Below are 23,266 nucleotides of genomic sequence, written 5' to 3' on the forward strand. Positions count from 1 at the left end.
TATTAATTATATATACACTTAAAAATCTCAAAAAAATTCAAAAAACAAAAATCTTATTTAACTCTCTCGATTTTAATAATTTTTTCACATACTATAGTATCAAATTTCAATTGCATACATTCGGAGAAAGAAATTTCTATGAAATGTAGTTTGCATATACTAATAACGACATTCGGTATAATGTTCTTCATCGCATTGTCAATGTGCACAATGACCTAAATGCAATGTGTATAATACAAAAAATGTGAAGTGTTTTCGAATCTGCAAGCAATTGTGATTTAATAAAATTTGTTGTAATAAAAAAATTTAAAAAATTAAATAAAATTTGTTGTAATAGTGTAATGAACCAAATGCGTGTCATGAGTAGTGTATATAATGCCCAAAAAAATTGTATTTTCGAATTGAAAGTGACATGTGTCATTAAAGATTTGAAAAATCAACATCATTATAACAAATTAACAATGTATCGAACTCATTATCTATAGGCTCCGATACGTAGATCCATATACAATTTGAAAAGGTTTGCATTTTGAATGGGCCCATAGCTAAAAAAATTGTGTTTGGTCGATTTCAGTCTGGCTTAATCTGATTTGGTCACTGGAAGAAGATACAAGTAGAAGTAAGAAGGGACTTAAATTTCATTTTATCATGTTTTTGGACCATATTTGGTAGTAGTATAAATTTTATTTGTAGATCGCAAGTCTTGGTGGAAACAAAGAGAAGATAGTTATTCCTTTCCTTTTCAAACACGAAATAGAACAAAAAACCATAGAATCCCCTCTGTCATTAAGAATGGTTATGTGGTGGTGGAGTTTCTATTAAATTAGAATGGCAGCAAACAAAACACCCACCATAAACATAATTTCTTCTATAATCATCCTTTTTATACAAGAAATATATAAATCTTCAACAAACTCATATATTTATGACAAGAACTAACTACTAAGATATACATAGTAGTCCAAAATTTTGAGAGATTCCTCATTCCTCAGCTTTGTAAGAGCAGCCCTCTCTATTCTTCTTATCCACTCTTTGCTCACACTGAAACGCCTCCCTATTTCCTCCAGAGATTTGCATTGACTCTTACCTAGTCCGAATCTTAGGATTATTACCTCTCTTTCTCTTGAATCCAACCCATGGAGAAGTGTGTGCACATCCTTGATCATATGCTGTCTGAAAACCGCTTCTTCGGGGGTCATTGTCGATGTATCTGGTATGATCTCCTGCAAGATAGCCACGAAAAGATGTCAGAGAACCAATAATCGATGTCAACTGAGCCAATTGGGTTCTTTTCTTCGAGCCAACTTTGTCTGGCTAGATCGATACCGTTAAAAGTAACAAAATGGCTCATCCACGAATGAAATGTATGGCGATAAACATGAACGAACCAAGATTACGAGCTTTGGCCCTTACCATATACTTAGTGCTGGTGGATTCCCCTATTTTTTCATTGATTGATCCCACAACCCTAAGGCATTTGCTAGCTGAGACGATTTTAGCTACGGTGAGACCAGTGAACTTGGCGATTTCACAGTCATCTGGATACTTTCCATTGCTCGTACGAAGGGACTTCCTTGCTTTCTGTACTTGATTTATGGCCTTGCTCAAAGTGCACTGCAACAGAAATATAAAGAAGTGAAATTATGGATTCTGCTGAACATAGAATGGATGAAAACGTAGTCAACTAACGGGACATACAGGGATACGGACTCCTCTAGCATGTCTCGCCACTAATGTTGACATCGATTTCCTGATCCAATACTGGACGTAGGTCGAGAATTTGTAGCCTCTTGATTGATCAAATCTCTCTGCACCTTGCAAGACACCTATTCTCCCTGCCTGTAGACCAACACGATTACAGAGTCAAAGTTGGATACGACAATGAAAACCAATTCCATGACCTAGCATTCGCTATATGTTTCTCATCAGCATATCAGATAAAGCACAAAAAAATTGAATTCTACAAGTAGTTATAGCATATGTATACTTTCAAGGTGCAACAATGCCTTGACATTAACAGAGAAGATAGTAATCCATCACCAATAAGAATCACATTCAATAGCAATGGTTTACATATCGGTAAATAAGTCTGACAACCTTTCCTTATGTTCGGTTTCTTGTGTTATACACGAATGTTCTCTGATAAAAATAAGGATAAATAGTCAAATCTATCCCAAACGATCACATTTATTTTCAAATCTATCAACCAATCATCGACTTTGGCCCATTAATACCCAAACTATGAGAAAAGAAATTATGCAGATCTATCTTCGAACAATTATTCTACTTCCAAGCTAAGTAGGATCATTGAGCATATTCGCCACCACAGCAAGAATTTCGGATAACTTTTGTGCAACTATTAATCCATACTCAGTTCGCGAAGATTCCACTTGGCTTTCAAGTACATCGGCATAGTTTCCCATAGATTCGACTATTTACCTAAAATTATAAAGAAGAAAGTGAAAAGGAGGAACCTGAATCAGATCTTCAAATGCTACTCCAAGTCCCCAGTAATTTCTTGCAATAAACAAAACCAAGGAGCGCGTGCTTCTTAAAAGCTCGTCTCTACAAAGCCATCCATAATGCAACTGACGTTGCAGCTCGCTCTTCTCAACTCCGGCAGCTTCGGCCCAGCTACTCATGCTAGGGATTTTACCGGTATCCTTTTCCAGTATCACCCTCAGCTTTTCCAATTCTGCAACCATCTATAATATAATAACATTAACTTAACTATGAGACAAATATTTTTTTCTCAAATGAGCCGAAAGCGCTTCTTGCAAAACAGAAATTGAAACAACCTTAACTCCACCTGACATCTCTGCCTCGTTCCTAGCAATCTTGAGCTTTTTGTTTTTGGATCTCGAGTTTCTTCTAGCAGGGGCAAATTTAGCTTTATGGAGATCATTTGAAGGCAATTCTTGCAAAATAGCACTTTCCTTCTCCAACGATCTGTTTCTTCTCAATTTTCTGAGTTCTTTTTTCCCAGATTGAACAATCACCTTCCCTGTACGATTCTCCACAGAGTCATTTACCTTGGACTCGTCAACATTCTCAGTTGGAGCCTTAGACAAATCAAAAGAGGTTGAGGATTTTATGGTCCTTGATAGAAACGAACTGAATAATCTTAGAGCACCGAGTCTTTCTAATTGCTCCAGAATATCTCGTTCCAACCTTACCACGTCAGAATCAGCAAACATGTACTCCAACACATCGAGATTCTTCATCAACAATCTGTACTGTGATGTTTGCATTGCTCGTGCGGTGGTAAGGGAGACAGACTCATCCTCTTTCCTAGAAATCTGAGTGTCGTTATCAAGTAACCTGTATACACTACTATCTCCGGAGCCCTTTCCAAGTCCCACCTGAGTGAATAGATACGAAAGTGAGCAAAAGAGTGTTAAAGACAACAATGGACACAAATCTGTAAAAACATGTGTAAGATATTGCTTGGTTATGCAAAAAGGACTAAAAGCAAACAAAAAACAACCTTTAATTCTCTAGTTTCCAAGAAATACTTCTCCAAGAGCTGATGGGAAGACAAGGAAGCTTGTGCCTTGGAAGTATCGTTTTGAGTTTCGGCCTCGCCATATAGGACAGAAGCTGCAGACACTCTCGCCATAATATATGAATTATCCCTGCCTCTAACTGCATTATAAGACAAGGAGAAGAGTTTAGAACTTCATGATTATTGTGTGTTTATGCATGCTGGCATGTAACGCCCTCAGTAAAAAGAGAGGGGAGAAAAATAGGAAAGCGAAACGAGTTTTAGATGCATAGATTTAAGCCTGTCGTGAAAAGTGTCATATTCATAAAAAATGATACCATTTCAGCCCCAAGAAAGTGACAGATTTATTCTGCTCTAAACAACCCAAACCAAAGTAGTTCGGGTTCCCTCTTACTATTATAAAGGGTAGAATTACTCAGGTGTTATGTCTAAAGTAATTTAATTTCAGGAAAAAAATAATAACTTAGTGATAATATTGACATCACTTGAAGTTTCTTTCCATTTCTTCTACTTTTATGAGGTGATTAAAGTGAGCCTTATCAGCTCAGAGAGTCATAAACATTAACAGAAGAAAGAAATGCTTCTTGCAGCATAGAATCGAAACAAAAGCATGAGAGCAGAGCAGCTTATCAGAATCTCAGGGATAAACCCTCACTGAATGACAAAGGGATAGAAAACAGACTATTTTTCAGGATACGGGATACACATTTTGAGAAAACAAGACTATTTTTCAGAAAACAGACTATTTTTCAGGATACAGGATACGGGATACACATTTTGGAAGGACTTCACTGTCCTTCTAAACTGAGACGGCAGTTATTGCAAAATAGTTCGACACCCCTACATGAATATATAACAGTTTTTGTGTTTAGGGAGCTTCAGCCTGCCCTACCATTGTCATAACCACTACAAGCTATGACCTGAATAGCCCTTTGCCGAGTCGAAAACAAGAAGTTCAGCTAATGTCACAATCTTGTCATCACAATTCACAAAGAGGTAAAGCCTTCTTCATACACAATCTTGAACCTAGAATGCAGTGCATTAGTCTATGAATCAATCTTAACCCAACAAAATTATTTCAGTTTATAGCCTTGATCCTCTTGGAAATATTACTTGTGTTTTTCTCATTAATCATGTCATAAATGAACAATTTATCCCAAGCCGTCGCATAAACTACCTAAGCTCATCTTTTCCAATTATAATAATAAAAACATTTGTTGAAGCAGAATCACTAAACATAAGACAAACCAAACCAATATAAATCAATAGTAATATATAAAAATAAATCTAAATTGGAGAAGTGATGAGACTCACAAGAATATGAAGAAGGCAAGGATGAAGAACTTGTGGAGAGAGGCGACTGAACTGAGAGACCGCCCCATTTGATGTTTAGCCTAAAACCCATCAGCACAAATCGTTCTTGAAAGCAAGAAACAGAGGGGAAATAGAGTAAGCATCAAATATTTATTTATTGATAATGAAAAATGATGAGTAGCAGAGAGAGAGATCAGAGATGTCTCAGCCACTGGTTCCCCATCTCAAGCATGGGGCAGTTCCATTTCACACGTTTACTTCCGTATTTATTACAAAATGAATAATCATAATTCCTCTTTTACAAAAAATAGTCAGAATTTAAATAATACTCGTACTCACAAAAGAATAACGTTTGATATTTAATTTAGGGATTTGGGCGATCAAATTTTAAGTGTTTCGGTTATTTTGGTTAAAGCAGCTCGAAGGTCTGACCAAATTATTTTTATACAATGGAGTTAAAGTAAATTTAAAGTTATGAGAGGAACGAGAGATATTTTGTAGAGCAAATGGATTAATTAATATGCTAACAAAAATATATTCGCAGAAATTATAAATTGATTATAAAGATATAGAGCATAGATATAAGATACCATCCCTTTCACTAGAGCCAGAGGTATCAAAGTCATTGGAATGAGTACTAACCCACCCCTCCTATTATTTTTTTGCCGGCCTATTTTCTTTCCAGTTACTCGCAATTCTATTTTCCGATCTCTCCCAAATTATTCATACTATTTCATTTTAAATACTACTCTCTCGTCCCCAAAGAATATACACTTTGAGTTCTCCCGTCCCCAAAGAATATACACTTTGAGTTCGGCATGAGTTTTAATACCTCTTTGCATGTGCTTGAATTGATGCTCTTATTTTGGGATGTCAATAGATGAGGAATTGGGATTTCAACATCAAGCATTGATTCATATGGAATTTGATCGCATCAACAGCAGTTCTCTTCGCGTGTGCTTGAATTGGTGCTCTTGATTTGGGATGTCGATGGATGAGGAATTGGGATTTCAATTTCAACATCAAGCATTCATTCATAGGCACAACATCATCAACTAATTCTTCTTTCAGGTAAATTTTCACAATACTTCATCTGATCCTGTTACTACTACAAGTTTGACGCTTCATTAAACAATGCTCAAGTTCAGGTATAGGCATGATTTGATACATATGACCTAGAATCTTTTACAATTAGATAGCTAGAAATTATTTGGACTAGAAGATCAAGAATGTGTAGATTTGATACATTTATGCAATTATGTAGATTGTAGAATATGCTGGCAATCCTTCATGGATGGCCTATTTGAAGGTGACTTAGCAGTGTACAAAACAACCCTAGACGAAAAACAGTTATGATTTGGTTCAAGTAGGTGGAGTCCTTGATCTCATCATCCAGTGCTTCAACAATGGCGTTTGTATCTCTTGACTGTAGGTGTGCCCTTTGTGCTAGGTTCATATGATCTCCATAAGTAACAGCCTCTCTTCTTGTAGTCAGTTCGAGTAGAACCACCCCGAAGCTACAAGTCTTTCTGTTCACTTTTGTTATGTAGGAATACTCTGCGAATAATGGTTCACAAGTTTTGTCAATGTGTTTAAAACAAGAAGTCACATAAGGGACAGTTTGGTAGAGAAGAGAAATAAACGAAACATGGTTTACAAGTTTTGTCAATGTATTAAGAGCATGGTTTACAAGTTGGTAGGGAAGATAAATAAACAAGAAATCACTTACGGGGCAGTTTGTCAATGTATAGATATGTTATCTGTCTTACCAAACTGTCCTAAAGATAATGAGGGTTAGTAAGTATAATTCATGCCGGGGGCAATGTAGCCAAATGTTCCTGCTATACGTGATGCTATTTCTGTATCTCCGTGCCTGCTAAGCAATTTTGACAGTCCGAAATCTGCTATTTTTGCATTGAATTCTGAGTCCAGTAGTATACAAAACTCTTTGCATGTGCTTGAATTGATGCTCTTATTTTGGGATGTCAATAGATGAGGAATTGGGATTTCAACATCAAGCATTGATTCATATGGAATTTGATCGCATCAACAGCAGTTCTCTTCGCGTGTGCTTGAATTGGTGCTCTTGATTTGGGATGTCGATGGATGAGGAATTGGGATTTCAATTTCAACATCAAGCATTCATTCATAGGCACAACATCATCAACTAATTCTTCTTTCAGGTAAATTTTCACTATACTTCATCTGATCCTGTTACTACTACAAGTTTGACGCTTCATTAAACAATGCTCAAGTTCAGGTATAGGCATGATTTGATACATATGACCTAGAATCTTTTACAATTAGATAGCTAGAAATTATTTGGACTAGAAGATCAAGAATGTGTAGATTTGATACATTTATGCAATTATGTAGATTGTAGAATATGCTGGCAATCCTTCATGGATGGCCTATTTGAAGGTGACTTAGCAGTGTACAAAACAACCCTAGACGAAAAACAGTTATGATTTGGTTCAAGTAGGTGGAGTCCTTGATCTCATCATCTAGTGCTTCAATAATGGCGTTTGTATCTCTTGACTGTAGGTGTGCCCTTTGTGCTAGGTTCATATGATCTCCATAAGTAACAGCCTCTCTTCTTGTAGTCAGTTCGAGTAGAACCACTCCGAAGCTACAAGTCTTTCTGTTCACTTTTGTTATGTAGGAATACTCTGCGAATAATGGTTCACAAGTTTTGTCAATGTGTTTAAAACAAGAAGTCACATAAGGGACAGTTTGGTAGAGAAGAGAAATAAACGAAACATGGTTTACAAGTTTTGTCAATGTATTAAGAGCATGGTTTACAAGTTGGTAGGGAAGATAAATAAACAAGAAATCACTTACGGGGCAGTTTGTCAATGTATAGATATGTTATCTGTCTTACCAAACTGTCCTAAAGATAATGAGGGTTAGTAAGTATAATTCATGCCGGGGGCAATGTAGCCAAATGTTCCTGCTATACGTGATGCTATTTCTGTATCTCCGTGCCTGCTAAGCAATTTTGACAATCCGAAATCTGCTATTTTTGCATTGAATTCTGAGTCCAATAGTATACAAAACTCTTTGCATGTGCTTGAATTGATGCTCTTATTTTGGGATGTCAATAGATGAGGAATTGGGATTTCAACATCAAGCATTGATTCATATGGAATTTGATCGCATCAACAGCAGTTCTCTTCGCGTGTGCTTGAATTGGTGCTCTTGATTTGGGATGTCGATGGATGAGGAATTGGGATTTCAATTTCAACACCAAGCATTCATTCATAGGCACAACATCATCAACTAATTCTTCTTTCAGGTAAATTTTCACAATACTTCATCTGATCCTGTTACTACTACAAGTTTGACGCTTCATTAAACAATGCTCAAGTTCAGGTATAGGCACGATTTGATACATATGACCTAGAATCTTTTACAATTAGATAGCTAGAAATTATTTGGACTAGAAGATCAAGAATGTGTAGATTTGATACATTTATGAAATTATGTAGATTGTAGAATATGCTGGCAATCCTTCATGGATGGCCTATTTGAAGGTGACTTAGCAGTGTACAAAACAACCCTAGACGAAAAACAGTTATGATTTGGTTCAAGTAGGTGGAGTCCTTGATCTCATCATCCAGTGCTTCAACAATGGCGTTTGTATCTCTTGACTGTAGGTGTGCCCTTTGTGCTAGGTTCATATGATCTCCATAAGTAACAGCCTCTCTTCTTGTAGTCAGTTCGAGTAGAACCACCCCGAAGCTACAACTCTTTCTGTTCACTTTTGTTATGTAGGAATACTCTGCGAATAATGGTTCACAAGTTTTGTCAATGTGTTTAAAACAAGAAGTCACATAAGGGACAGTTTGGTAGAGAAGAGAAATAAACGAAACATGGTTTACAAGTTTTGTCAATGTATTAAGAGCATGGTTTACAAGTTGGTAGGGAAGATAAATAAACAAGAAATCACTTACGGGGCAGTTTGTCAATGTATAGATATGTTATCTGTCTTACCAAACTGTCCTAAAGATAATGAGGGTTAGTAAGTATAATTCATGCCGGGGGCAATGTAGCCAAATGTTCCTGATATACGTGATGCTATTTCTGTATCTCCGTGCCTGCTAAGCAATTTTGACAGTCCGAAATCTGCTATTTTTGCATTGAATTCTGAGTCCAGTAGTATACAAAACTCTTTGCATGTGCTTGAATTGATGCTCTTATTTTGGGATGTCAATAGATGAGGAATTGGGATTTCAACATCAAGCATTGATTCATATGGAATTTGATCGCATCAACAGCAGTTCTCTTCGCGTGTGCTTGAATTGGTGCTCTTGATTTGGGATGTCGATGGATGAGGAATTGGGATTTCAATTTCAACATCAAGCATTCATTCATAGGCACAACATCATCAACTAATTCTTCTTTCAGGTAAATTTTCACAATACTTCATCTGATCCTGTTACTACTACAAGTTTGACGCTTCATTAAACAATGCTCAAGTTCAGGTATAGGCATGATTTGATACATATGACCTAGAATCTTTTACAATTAGATAGCTAGAAATTATTTGGACTAGAAGATCAAGAATGTGTAGATTTGATACATTTATGCAATTATGTAGATTGTAGAATATGCTGGCAATCCTTCATGGATGGCCTATTTGAAGGTGACTTAGCAGTGTACAAAACAACCCTAGACGAAAAACAGTTATGATTTGGTTCAAGTAGGTGGAGTCCTTGATCTCATCATCCAGTGCTTCAATAATGGCGTTTGTATCTCTTGACTGTAGGTGTGCCCTTTGTGCTAGGTTCATATGATCTCCATAAGTAACAGCCTCTCTTCTTGTAGTCAGTTCGAGTAGAACCACTCCGAAGCTACAAGTCTTTCTGTTCACTTTTGTTATGTAGGAATACTCTGCGAATAATGGTTCACAAGTTTTGTCAATGTGTTTAAAACAAGAAGTCACATAAGGGACAGTTTGGTAGAGAAGAGAAATAAACGAAACATGGTTTACAAGTTTTGTCAATGTATTAAGAGCATGGTTTACAAGTTGGTAGGGAAGATAAATAAACAAGAAATCACTTACGGGGCAGTTTGTCAATGTATAGATATGTTATCTGTCTTACCAAACTGTCCTAAAGATAATGAGGGTTAGTAAGTATAATTCATGCCGGGGGCAATGTAGCCAAATGTTCCTGCTATACGTGATGCTATTTCTGTATCTCCGTGCCTGCTAAGCAATTTTGACAGTCCGAAATCTGCTATTTTTGCATTGAATTCTGAGTCCAGTAGTATACAAAACTCTTTGCATGTGCTTGAATTGATGCTCTTATTTTGGGATGTCAATAGATGAGGAATTGGGATTTCAACATCAAGCATTGATTCATATGGAATTTGATCGCATCAACAGCAGTTCTCTTCGCGTGTGCTTGAATTGGTGCTCTTGATTTGGGATGTCGATGGATGAGGAATTGGGATTTCAATTTCAACATCAAGCATTCATTCATAGGCACAACATCATCAACTAATTCTTCTTTCAGGTAAATTTTCACAATACTTCATCTGATCCTGTTACTACTACAAGTTTGACGCTTCATTAAACAATGCTCAAGTTCAGGTATAGGCATGATTTGATACATATGACCTAGAATCTTTTACAATTAGATAGCTAGAAATTATTTGGACTAGAAGATCAAGAATGTGTAGATTTGATACATTTTTGCAATTATGTAGATTGTAGAATATGCTGGCAATCCTTCATGGATGGCCTATTTGAAGGTGACTTAGCAGTGTACAAAACAACCCTAGACGAAAAACAGTTATGATTTGGTTCAAGTAGGTGGAGTCCTTGATCTCATCATCCAGTGCTTCAATAATGGCGTTTGTATCTCTTGACTGTAGGTGTGCCCTTTGTGCTAGGTTCATATGATCTCCATAAGTAACAGCCTCTCTTCTTGTAGTCAGTTCGAGTAGAACCACTCCGAAGCTACAAGTCTTTCTGTTCACTTTTGTTATGTAGGAATACTCTGCGAATAATGGTTCACAAGTTTTGTCAATGTGTTTAAAACAAGAAGTCACATAAGGGACAGTTTGGTAGAGAAGAGAAATAAACGAAACATGGTTTACAAGTTTTGTCAATGTATTAAGAGCATGGTTTACAAGTTGGTAGGGAAGATAAATAAACAAGAAATCACTTACGGGGCAGTTTGTCAATGTATAGATATGTTATCTGTCTTACCAAACTGTCCTAAAGATAATGAGGGTTAGTAAGTATAATTCATGCCGGGGGCAATGTAGCCAAATGTTCCTGCTATACGTGATGCTATTTCTGTATCTCCGTGCCTGCTAAGCAATTTTGACAGTCCGAAATCTGCTATTTTTGCATTGAATTCTGAGTCCAGTAGTATACAAAACTCTTTGCATGTGCTTGAATTGATGCTCTTATTTTGGGATGTCAATAGATGAGGAATTGGGATTTCAACATCAAGCATTGATTCATATGGAATTTGATCGCATCAACAGCAGTTCTCTTCGCGTGTGCTTGAATTGGTGCTCTTGATTTGGGATGTCGATGGATGAGGAATTGGGATTTCAATTTCAACATCAAGCATTCATTCATAGGCACAACATCATCAACTAATTCTTCTTTCAGGTAAATTTTCACAATACTTCATCTGATCCTGTTACTACTACAAGTTTGACGCTTCATTAAACAATGCTCAAGTTCAGGTATAGGCATGATTTGATACATATGACCTAGAATCTTTTACAATTAGATAGCTAGAAATTATTTGGACTAGAAGATCAAGAATGTGTAGATTTGATACATTTTTGCAATTATGTAGATTGTAGAATATGCTGGCAATCCTTCATGGATGGCCTATTTGAAGGTGACTTAGCAGTGTACAAAACAACCCTAGACGAAAAACAGTTATGATTTGGTTCAAGTAGGTGGAGTCCTTGATCTCATCATCCAGTGCTTCAATAATGGCGTTTGTATCTCTTGACTGTAGGTGTGCCCTTTGTGCTAGGTTCATATGATCTCCATAAGTAACAGCCTCTCTTCTTGTAGTCAGTTCGAGTAAAACCACTCCGAAGCTACAAGTCTTTCTGTTCACTTTTGTTATGTAGGAATACTCTGCGAATAATGGTTCACAAGTTTTGTCAATGTGTTTAAAACAAGAAGTCACATAAGGGACAGTTTGGTAGAGAAGAGAAATAAACGAAACATGGTTTACAAGTTTTGTCAATGTATTAAGAGCATGGTTTACAAGTTGGTAGGGAAGATAAATAAACAAGAAATCACTTACGGGGCAGTTTGTCAATGTATAGATATGTTATCTGTCTTACCAAACTGTCCTAAAGATAATGAGGGTTAGTAAGTATAATTCATGCCGGGGGCAATGTAGCCAAATGTTCCTGCTATACGTGATGCTATTTCTGTATCTCCGTGCCTGCTAAGCAATTTTGACAGTCCGAAATCTGCTATTTTTGCATTGAATTCTGAGTCCAGTAGTATATTCCTCGATTTGATATCCCGGTGAATGATAGTCGTGGAACAATCATGGTGCATATAGGAAAGTCCTTGTGCCACTCCAATGGCAATATGCAGCCGCATCGGCCATTCCAGTTTCGTGACTGAACTAGTACCAACTGGTGATATTTCCCTGTTTTTTCCATGCAGCCAGTGATGAAGGCTCTTGTTCTCGACATATTGGTACACGAGAAGCTTCAAGTCGTTGCTCGAGAGATAGCAGAAAAGCTTTACTATATTGTTGTGCCATATAGTCCCCAGTGTCTTGATCTCTGCCAGGAATTCCTTCTCAAGCCCACAGTCTGATTTTCTGGGATTTACAATACTCTCGACAGCAACGTGATTGCTTCCTTCGTTCATGGACACTCGATACACTTTTCCTGCTCCCCCATACCCGATGAGATTTTCATCTGTCAAACTTGACAATATTTCTGTTTTATTGAACTTCAGCCTATCAAATATAATCATCTTCCATTCGTCTTCTTCATTCGTCTCCCATTCGTACCCTTTCTTAGGCCAACATTTTCTTACCAAGTAGTAAAGTATTGCAAATCCTACAACCACACAACAAACTACCATTGCTATCATTATTGCAAATTGGCTCTTTGATGGACATTGCAGATATTCCCGAATTTGATTACCAGAGCACAAGCTTGGAGTGCAACTTGGTAGACCCTCGATCCGGTTATCAGAACATAGATTGAAAGAGTCAAAGCAATTCTCTTGAAAGAACTCATTCACAATCTCATATCCCACCTTCCCAGAGAATTTGTTAGAGCAGAGGCGGACTGCTGTCATGGACCTCAGATGAACCACACTTTCCACATCTCCAGATAGCTCATTATCAGACAAATCAAAGGTATGTATCCTCGTTAGATCAGTTATACTTTTCGGAACTGTGCCATGTAGGTTGTTGTGAGTAAGATTTAGCACTTCCAGTCTGTAAACTTGCACTTGTTCTGGCAGTTTCCCAGAGAGGGCATTGTAACCAAGAGACAAATACTCAAGCAAACGCAATTGGAACAAATCTGTTGGGATTGTCCCATTTAGAAAATTCTCCTAAAAATCCAAGAATTTGAGCCTGGACAACTTTATTATATCATCAGGGATCGATCCATTCAAGTTATTGTGAGAGAGATCAAGAACCTCTAACCTTAATGCTTCTATTTGTGTTGGTATCGTCCCGACCTATCTGTTTCCATGCAGCCATAATGGCTGAGCAGCTCGACTGGGATTATCCCAGACAGTTCTTTCATGGACAAGTCCAACCTCACTAGTTTTGAGCAGTTGCTGAGGCAGACAGGTATGTCTCCATACAAGAAATTTCGAGAAATATCGAATGAAACGATGTTTTTGAGCAAACAAACCTTTGGTGGAATTGTTCCTCTAATGTTCTTCTCTGCTAATGTCAGACCGGTGACTGAACCAAACACACAATCAACTTCAGGCCAGTCGCACATAAATGAAGTCGAATTCCACTGTTGAAGTGATGGGGGACTGCCCCAACGCTGTTTCAATCAACTTTAATGTGTTAAGATCATTGTAACCACTTGCTTAAGTTTAAGTAAAGAACTCAAGTCAATGAAAAAAGAAGCAATGCATGTGCAGTCCTACCCCAGTCATCAGTTAAGATTCTTTTTCTTATTCAAATGGTTTTAATTTTCTTCATATTTTTTTCAAAGTTCTACCACTCCTCTCAATTTGTTATATCCCCCCAAATTCAACTACTATGGATGTGAACAACTAAGTACTAACTCAGAGAAGTTGAGTATCGTAAACAATCCACCCTTCTTTAAAGCTCAGTTCTAATAGTTGATTGCGAATTACGAGCACAATACACCAAAGAAGAAATCATACAGATATTCAGAGTCTATATGGATATCAACAAAGTTCTGATCATCGTCGACAACCAACAAAATCGAAGACGTTTTGTGAAAAAATTGAACATCGTGATTTATGAACAAAATATCGTCTTTTAGTATTGTTAAAAACAATAATATTTTAATAAAATAAGAAAATAAAATAATTTAAAGGATAATACTAAATTTATTTAATAAAATAGTCATTTTGAACATAATTAAAAGACACATTTTGTAAATCGATCAGACTATGGAGAAAAATTGAAACTTCATGATTTAATATTCTAATTTCAAAGGTCATCATGGGATAATCAAAATTTGACCAAACTTCGTTATTTAAATGACTATTATCCCCAATCTAGATTACAAAATTAAGGATAGAGCAAAGTTACCTAAAGTTGGTCAAGTACCATCTCAGCTAACAATAGTTCTTAAGAAAATCCATCACAATTCACAAGATGGACTTCCTAGTCCTTAACCTTGAAAGGCTCGTAGGTCATGAGCGCCTTACCGAGCCCTTGTAGCGAGCCGCAGGTCGCGGCCACGGCAACGAGAAAGCACATTGAGTTGATGAGTTGGAGGCCGAGCCACCTCCGGGTCCACCTCCCAACCCTATTCTTGGCAATGTACATTTCTATGGGGAAATACACTGTCAAAGGCCAATACCCTAATGCTCCTAGCAAAGCTAATACATCATTGAAAAAGGGCATTAACAACGCAATAAACGTTGCAAATATCACAAACAAACTTCTCCATATCAATCTAAAAAGGTTGAGGCTAATCACAAGCCTTTGCTTTTTGTCAAGGCTTATGGTGTACTCTCTCGTCACCACCTCCGACTCCGGCCACTTCCTCCTCGCCCACGACTCCACAACGCTGTAAATCGGTTGAGCAAATACCTAACATGAAAAGGGATAAATATGCGTAAATGAAAAACCATTATTAATCCTCTTTGAAAAAAAATAAACATTTTAGAAAGGAGAATGATCATATTTCATATTATTGTACCTGATATGCTCCAATTAGGTGTAGCACAATGCAGGCGTTGGCGATGTCTACGAGCCAGAAGGGCTCGTAGAATCCGAAGCCCGTTAGTAGATTCCCGGGTGCATCGGTGCCAAATGCAGCGTAACCGAAGCAGCCACACATCATGTAGAAAGCTGTAGTAGTTGCCACAGCAACAAGATTGGCCTTCTTCATCACTTGGTTTTCAGGAGGGCTTTCTTTTAGTGTATCCTATATAATTAATTATGCAAACATTTTTATTTCAATGTTGAGTTGTCTTAATCTCTGATATAATGAAACATATCCTTTTCTAATATACCTGAATTTCAACCAAGATTTGTGAATAAGTGTAAGCAAAAGCAATATCACCAAAGGCTCTAAACATCCTCCAAATCTTCTCAGCTGCTGTTAGACCGGCCCCGATTTCTACACCAGTGAGCAAGGTTCTTCCCCCATGCCCTGCTCGTGCCAAGAAACTCCGTTAACATAATATTTTCAAATAAATGAGGCGCTAATCAACGATCAATATCAAAGTTTTAGTTCATTCACTAGAAAACAGAACTATCACCTGAAACAACTTTTGCAAAGGCGAGGCCAGCGCCTATAGACGCGTAAGCAAAGGACATGACAGCTGCAACGACAGAGAGCATCGACAGCTTATGGAAGTTGGGGATTTGAGACAAGAAAATCTCAAGAACTCCCATTCCTATCATGTATGGATTGTGAGAAACACTGCAAGAAGCCTCATGGCCTCGGCTATGAAAGCAATCCGATTTCTGGATAGCACTGAAACACGCCAAAACATTAAAACATCGTCTAATGAAGATCAACACCATCTCACGACAGATTTTAGACGAACTTTTAAGCATACTTACGCCATGCTTATCGATGCAGTGATGGTGTATCCGACCACCATCCCCATTAAGTTCACATATTGAACCGTTGCACAAAACATATACATCACCCGGCCTAAAAAATCATCAAACATAATGTAAGTTTGAAGAGTTTCAAAATAAAACAAGAATTAAACTATATATAGTGTTGTGATTATCGTTGTTTTCGTTACCAAGGTTGTTCTTGACGACTTCCTTGTAAGTATAGTTGCGTTTCCCGGTAAGTGGGGATCGATAGCAATCTGCAAGGAGGCTAGAGGTGTATATTGTGATACCGGAGAAGATGACAAGAGTCGCAACGCCGATAATCCACCCAAGCTGTGCAACACCCCATGCTAGTGACAGAACTCCAGAACCTATGATTCCTGTAATAATATGTGCACTTGCAGTCCAAACGTTTCCTATTTCGACATCACAAAGGTATGTTATTCCAACTGTTATGTATAAAGCATATGTAATAATATGTGTACTTACAGTCCAAGTTATTCCTATTTAGACAACACAAAAGTGTAATTTCAACTCTTATGCATTTGCAAACTTCTTTTTGAATTTTGAATCTTGAATTTTGAGTAAAATTCAAAATTAGTCAATGGAAAATGAGGTTCGCAAGTTTTAAGTCTATGAATTTAGAAAAAATATCACGAGGTCTCTGGAAAATCATTAGGGTATCCACAGTGGTGATAGCCCAACAATAGCCCAGCCACAAACTCCTCCTATCACATCATCAATACTAAAAATCCTCCTGCCACATCAGAAATAGCCCAGCCATAGCATAGCCATATCATAAATAGCTCAGCCACATCAATAGCCACATCACTAATAACACAATATACGGAATTTAATTTACGAGACATATACGGGAAACATTAATAATACTATTTTAATTTTAAAAAAAGTACAATAAATTAAAAAAGTACAATAAATTTTAAAAAGTACTAAAATTTTAAAAAAGTACATTAATAATAAAAATTACATTAAAAAAAAGTACATTTTACAAAATTACATAAATAAAAAAAAACTAACTCCGAGCAGTCCTCCGCGCCCATACTGTCTCGAAAATTTAAAAAAAAAAAACAAAAAAACCGCTGGGCGATGCGCTGGGCGATCCCGACGCTGCAATGGCGCCGAGCGGATCGCCCAGCGCCCGTCGACCGCCTAGCGCTAGGCGATTTTTAATTCCGAAAAACCGCTCGGCGGTTTTCGGAAGCTGCAATGGTTCGCCTAGCGACCGCCTAGCGCCGGCGCTCGGCTAGGCGGTGCGCTAGGCGCCATTGTGGATAGCCTTAAACACATTAGGTCCTTTTTCACTTATTTTTCCCATTTTACCCCTGAACTCCAATAGGGCATACTTTATCTTACTTTTTTGATATTTTAGGAATTCAAATATACCATTATATATTATTTTTAGATTAAATTTATATAAAATTACAATGTGCATATAAATAGATAATAAGTATAAAATAAGCATTACATTTTTAAAGAATACTACTACATATATTTATATATTATATATTATGTACATAATATTTATATAATATAGAAAACAGAATTTCTTTAAAATTGTATAACAGACTAAAATTTTAAAAATTATTTATAATATTATTTTGATAGACTAAAAATTAAGTTATTTATTGGTTAAAATATTAAAAAATTACATATAATACTATTATTATAGTATATTATATATATGTCCAAATAATAATAATAAAAATAAAAAATATTGCATTAATTGTGTATATATATCAATATATTAGCAAAAGTAACAATTATAATATAATAATAACAACAACAACACTACTAATAATAATTTCTTATTATTAGTATAAATTTGTTGTTTATACACCTAAAATATGTAAATAAATATAGGAATAGTTTCTAAAAATGTAATATGTATTATCTATGTATATTATATTTATATAAATTATAAATTTAAAAATAATATGTACTGTGAGATTTGAATTCTTAAAATATCAATGAATTTAGATTAAATAATCTCTCGAGGAGTTAGGGGCAAAAGCCAAAATGGGAAAAAATAAGTTGAGAAAGACGCGAAATGTGATTAATGATTTTGAAGAGATATGCGGTGATATATTTTTCAAATTCAAAGACCTAAAACGTGCAAACCTCATTTTTTAGGGACCAATTTTGAAATTCACTCTTAAATCTTTCATAATTTACAGGCATCATGGATTAGTAGACTTCTTTTTTATTCTTGCATTTTATGGAAGACTTTGAGGCATGCAGTCTGAATTTTGAGATTTAACACACAGCAGAAAATAAATACACTACTAAATTTGCAATCTAATCTACTGATATGTCACATTACATAAAAATTAGGCAGCCATCTTCACTTATCCTAAATAAACATATGAATCTAAAAAAATGTGCTGAAAGCCAATAAATGAAGAAAGTAACAACATAAACTCAAACAGATATAGCAACATATCAAACTATTCCCACTTTTTCTTACTATCATTAATTCATTTAAATGTGAAGATCTTCATGAAAACAGTTCAAGCAAGCAAGCAAATGTAATTCATTTTGATAATGATTTTGACCTGTTCTCTTAGGCTTCCCATCATCATCAAACTCCTTATTTCCAACTGTCTGAATTCCCAAACCAGATTCAGAGCTCTCAACTTGGAAAATCTGATCTCCAAATCCCTGCATTATAAACTTCTAACCTGCACTAAATTAACTAAGCTTTTTTAGTATGCTTTTGCTATAAATTTGGATACAAGATCACTAAATCATGCTGGTTTAAATCTGAATGAAGGCAAGAGTTAAAGAGGTGGCTTTCTTATTATAAACTTCACTTTGTTTTACAAGGGGAAGCTCAATAGTTGACTAACTTCTCTGCTGTTGTTTGATTATAATTTATGACTGCAGAGTCAAAGGTGTGGTGAGAAAATGTGAAAAGCACATATGATATTTACTGATCATTTCCTTATTTTAAAAGAGGAAAAGAGTTTTAAATGTACTCCAACTACCTATATTTATTAACTAACTCCAGAGAAAAGAAGTGGACTATATATTTTAATAATTACCTGCATTAAATACTGCATAATGACATTCTTTTCTTATACATTTTCAGCCATACAAGTTTAATATTCGTATTGGTGCAACTGTCAACCATTTCCAAGAAAGCTAATGAAAATAAATGCTAAATTTTGATTCTCAGTATATCTTGAGCAAATATTATATTTCCTGGTTTCCTAAATATAAAAATTCTTTTTTTTAAGTCTTTTTTTAAATAGATTTTTTTTAAAAAAAAACTTCTTTCTATTTAATAACGTGAGAATACTCTCTAATAATACACTTTTTTTTCTATCTCTCCTACTTTATTAATTTTATATTAGAACTTATACAGTAGTATTACTTTAAAAAGTTTCTATTTTTAATAAATGAAAGGTGTGACAGAGTAAAACTATCTTTACACCTGTGGATGTTCCTTCCTTGGATTCTTGCATTATTTTTTCTTATTCTTCTGTAATTTTTTGGTTCATCCATCTTTTGCACCCAAAGGACTATTTACTTTCTTTCAGACAGTGAAAATACCTTAAAATGTGGATATGAGATCATAAAAAAACTTCCAAGGGGAAGCAACAAAATAACCTTATCAAACACTAATCTCATATAAACTATTTTACTAATCAAAAGTTAGATGAGAATAACTCAATAATTGATTAATCTATTTTGTGATATTAGAATGTAACTACATTAAAATTGTTTTTCAGTCAAGCACTAATGTAATTTGAATTTTTTCCTAATCAAATAGTTGGACGAGGACAATTAAATATTGGTCTATCTAATTTATGATATTAGAACTTAACCACAATCAAATATTTATACTCAAACACTATCTCTCGTTAGAAATTTTTTATCAATAAAATAATTGGATGAAAATATTTAAGCGATTGATCTATCTATTTTGTGATATTAGAAATTAACCACATTCAAATGATTGTGAAATACTAATGTCATTAGATACTTTCTCCATCTTAATATAATTAAGTCGTATTCATTTTTGGATCGCCCAAAAATAGCCGAGCTGTTTCTTTTTTTGACATAAATTTTGTTCTGTTTTCCTCTCTTATACAATTAATTCATTTGGCATATCTCATATTTGGAAATTTTAATACTGAAAGCATATTTTTAAAAAGATTATTAGCCCAACTATGACTTGGTTAGTGAAGCCCATTTACACCTTCAGCCCGATTTCCAGCCCGATTCACCAACGACGGATCTTCATCCTTCCCGCTTCAACTCTAAAATCAGACAACTCTCCTCCTTTCTTCTCCATGTTTTCTCGCCGGTTCACAGCGCTGCCGTCGCCGCTGCCTCGCTGAAAGCGGTCGCCGGTGTTCTCTCATGCTTGACTTCCATTGGCAAACGTATTGTTATTTTTTGGCTTTTCTGGAATGAGCCAGCAACTCTCTTTTTCGACTCTAATCGAGAATGACTCAGTACATGCCCCTTTTCAAGGCTTGCACCAGCTTAAGATCACTCACACAATTGCACGCACATCTAATCGTGACGGGTCTCCACAGGGATGTTCTCGCGTCGACTAAACTCATTGAGGCATATTCACAAACAGGTTCGATGCAGCCTTCAACGCTGCTATTCGACTCCTTCCCTAACCCGGATTCGTTCATGTGGGGAGTTATGATCAAATGCAATATGTGGAACGGTTTATTTCGAGAAGCTATTTATGTCTATCAGCGTATGCTGGATAGTTGGGTGAAGCTGAACCACTTCATTTTCCCTTCCGTTTTGAGGGCTTGCTCGGGTATGAATGATTTGAGAACGGGGGAGAAGGTCCATGGAAGGATCTTGAAATCAGGGTGTGAGTCTGATCCTGTGATTGAGACCTCACTATTGAGTGTTTACGGTGAATTGGGGTGTTTGTCTAGTGCAAGGAAGGTGTTTGATGAAATGCCGATTAGAGATTCGGTGTCGTGGAGCTCGATTATGTCTAACCACGTACGTAATGGGGAGGCAAGTGAGGGACTGGGGATTTTTAGGGAGATGGTGAGTGAGGGCGTGGAGATTGATTCTGTGACCATGCTAAGTGTAGTTGAGGCTTGTGGTGAGTTGGGATTATGGAGATTCGGTAAATCATGTCATAGTTTTGTGGTGAGAAGGGATTTAGGAAGTGATCATGAAGCATTGCGGAGCTCCCTGGTTTCAATGTATGGGAAATTCGGGGACTTATATAGCGCTGACAGGTTGTTCTTTTGCAGTGAATTTCATCGAGGTGTTATTCAGTGGACGGCTCTGATGTCGTGCTACAATCAGAACGGATACTATTTGGAAGCATTGTGGACTTTTGTTCAAATGTTGCAGTCTGGAGTGGACGGTAACCATGTTTCTTTCATGAATGCCGTGTGTTCTTGTTCTCGACTAGGATGGCTTAGAGAAGGGAAATCAGTTCATGGATATGTTTTGAGGAATAATATTGAGCTTGATAGAGATTTTCTTAGGTCCTCAGTGATTGATCTGTATGCTAGCTGTGGCAACTTAGCTTATGCTTGTCGGGTCTTTGATACTGCTCGATATAAGCATTTGGTCTTGTGGAATATTCTCATATCAGGTTTTGTCAGGGAGCACAAGGCAGAGAAGGCTCTATCACTTTTTGTTGGAATGTTGGTTCAAGGAATATTACCAGATTCGTTTTCCTTGTCCCCTGCTCTGTCGGCTTGTGGAATGATCGAGCTCTCAGAAATGGGATGTCAGATTCATTGTCTTATCATCAAGAGTTACCTCCCAGATGAGTTTGTTGAGAATGCCTTGATTGACATGTATTCCAAATGTGGGTTCATAAACTCCGCATTTAAAATATTCTGCGACGTTCAACAAGAAAGTGTTGTAGCTTGGAATTCTATGATGTGTGGGTTCTCTCAAAATGGTTGCTCTAATGAGGCTCTAACTCTCTTTGATGAAATGTATGCAACGTATCATGACATGGATGAAGTGACCTTTTTGAGCGCGGTTCAAGCTTGCTCGAATCTTGGTTACATTGATAAGGGGAGATGGATTCATCATAAGCTCATTACTTTTGGTGTTGATAAAGATATGTATGTTGATACGGCATTGGTGAACATGTATGCTCGCTGTGGAGACCTTCATATGGCTCGGAGAGTTTTTTGATAGCATGACTGAGTGGAGTGTTGTGTCTTGGAGTTCCATGATCGGGGGTTATGCAATGCACGGCCATGTTGATGATTCGATACTGTTGGTTAATAGAATGGTGGAATTGGGAATAAAACCAAATGAAATCACTTTTATGAATATTCTCTCAGCTTGCAGTCACGCTGGATATGTCGAAAAGGGGAAGTTTTACTTTAACTCAATGGTTAGGGATTTTGGAATCACGCCTAGTTCTGAGCATTACGGTGTTTTGGTTGATCTGCTGAGTCGAGGTGGCGATCTTAGTGGAGCGTATGAGGTCATTCGCTCCATGCCCTTCCCTGCAGATGCTAGCATTTGGGGTGCGTTGGTGAACGGGTGTAGGATCCATCGACGGATGGATTTTCTGGATAGCATTAAAGAAGACGTTTTGGAGATGGATTCGGATGATTCGGGGTTTTACACACTGTTGTCTAATGTATGTCAAGAAGAGGGTAAATGGGATGATAGCTCAATGGTGAAGGCAAAAATGAGAAATCTAGCTGTTAAAAAGGTCCATGGCTATAGCATGATTGAGATTGATCCTCGCTTGTACAGTACTTGAGAAATTTTAATTCTTATAGGTTGTAACTGTAAACCATTTCCAAGAAAGCTAATGAAAATAAAATCCCAATTTTGATTGTTAGTTGGGTGGCGAAATGGGTTACCCGTACCCGTACCCGATTTCAGCTAAATTTGTTGTCCCAATGCCCGCCCTGCAATATAACGGGATTACTCGATACCCGTGTCGGGTTTCCCGTACCCGACATTGCGGGTACCCGTACCCAACCCGAAACCGGTGCTTCTAACTTTAATCATGCAGAAAGTGCTTCGAACCAATAGTTGAGTTCATAAAATTAATTTTATATTTATGCTTTAAGTTTTCGTCAGTACTTGCTGCGTCAATGCAACTCAGTAAGTCTTCTTCTACTATTGCAATTTTATACAAGTGGATGAATTTTGAGATTGTTGGTGACTTGCTGTAATGTGATTTAATTTGCTCTTCAGT

At 36.7% G+C, this 23,266-nt stretch overlaps 3 protein-coding genes and 1 pseudogene across 4 annotated transcripts; 1 reads left to right on the forward strand and 3 right to left on the reverse strand.

The window, feature by feature from the left end:
• Positions 1-853: 853 nt before the first annotated feature.
• On the reverse strand, positions 854-5,051 carry LOC121781833 (RNA polymerase sigma factor sigC-like). 2 transcript variants are annotated; one of them, XM_042179535.1, is made up of 7 exons: positions 4,820-5,051; positions 3,488-3,645; positions 2,810-3,362; positions 2,475-2,695; positions 1,699-1,839; positions 1,414-1,614; positions 854-1,223 (listed from the first exon to the last, which is right to left on the reverse strand). In XM_042179535.1, the coding sequence occupies exons 1-7, from the start codon at positions 4,908-4,910 to the stop codon at positions 936-938; spliced, it is 1,653 nt and encodes a 550-aa protein (XP_042035469.1). In that variant the 5' UTR covers positions 4,911-5,051; the 3' UTR covers positions 854-935. The 2 variants fall into 2 exon arrangements, with proteins under 2 accessions (XP_042035469.1, XP_042035468.1); XM_042179534.1 differs by having other exon boundaries at positions 2,475-2,705; positions 2,799-3,362; positions 4,820-5,050.
• Positions 5,052-11,627: 6,576 nt separating this feature from the next.
• Positions 11,628-13,303, reverse strand: LOC121781851 (leucine-rich repeat receptor-like kinase protein HAR1). Its single transcript, XM_042179551.1, has 2 exons — positions 12,109-13,303; positions 11,628-11,936 (listed from the first exon to the last, which is right to left on the reverse strand). The coding sequence occupies exon 1, from the start codon at positions 13,128-13,130 to the stop codon at positions 12,174-12,176; it is 957 nt and encodes a 318-aa protein (XP_042035485.1). The 5' UTR covers positions 13,131-13,303; the 3' UTR covers positions 11,628-11,936; positions 12,109-12,173.
• A 1,206-nt stretch (positions 13,304-14,509) lies between these two features.
• On the reverse strand, positions 14,510-18,995 carry LOC121780901 (amino acid permease 8-like). Its single transcript, XM_042178558.1, has 7 exons — positions 18,648-18,995; positions 16,263-16,490; positions 16,072-16,165; positions 15,765-15,982; positions 15,516-15,655; positions 15,200-15,427; positions 14,510-15,090 (listed from the first exon to the last, which is right to left on the reverse strand). The coding sequence occupies exons 1-7, from the start codon at positions 18,757-18,759 to the stop codon at positions 14,659-14,661; spliced, it is 1,452 nt and encodes a 483-aa protein (XP_042034492.1). The 5' UTR covers positions 18,760-18,995; the 3' UTR covers positions 14,510-14,658.
• Positions 18,996-20,303: 1,308 nt separating this feature from the next.
• Positions 20,304-22,880, forward strand: LOC121780909 (annotated as a pseudogene).
• The last annotated feature ends 386 nt before the right edge of the window (positions 22,881-23,266 follow it).

Source organism: Salvia splendens, chromosome 20 (genome assembly GCF_004379255.2).
Source record: "Salvia splendens isolate huo1 chromosome 20, SspV2, whole genome shotgun sequence".
In the NCBI taxonomy this organism is placed as follows: domain Eukaryota; kingdom Viridiplantae; phylum Streptophyta; class Magnoliopsida; order Lamiales; family Lamiaceae; genus Salvia; species Salvia splendens.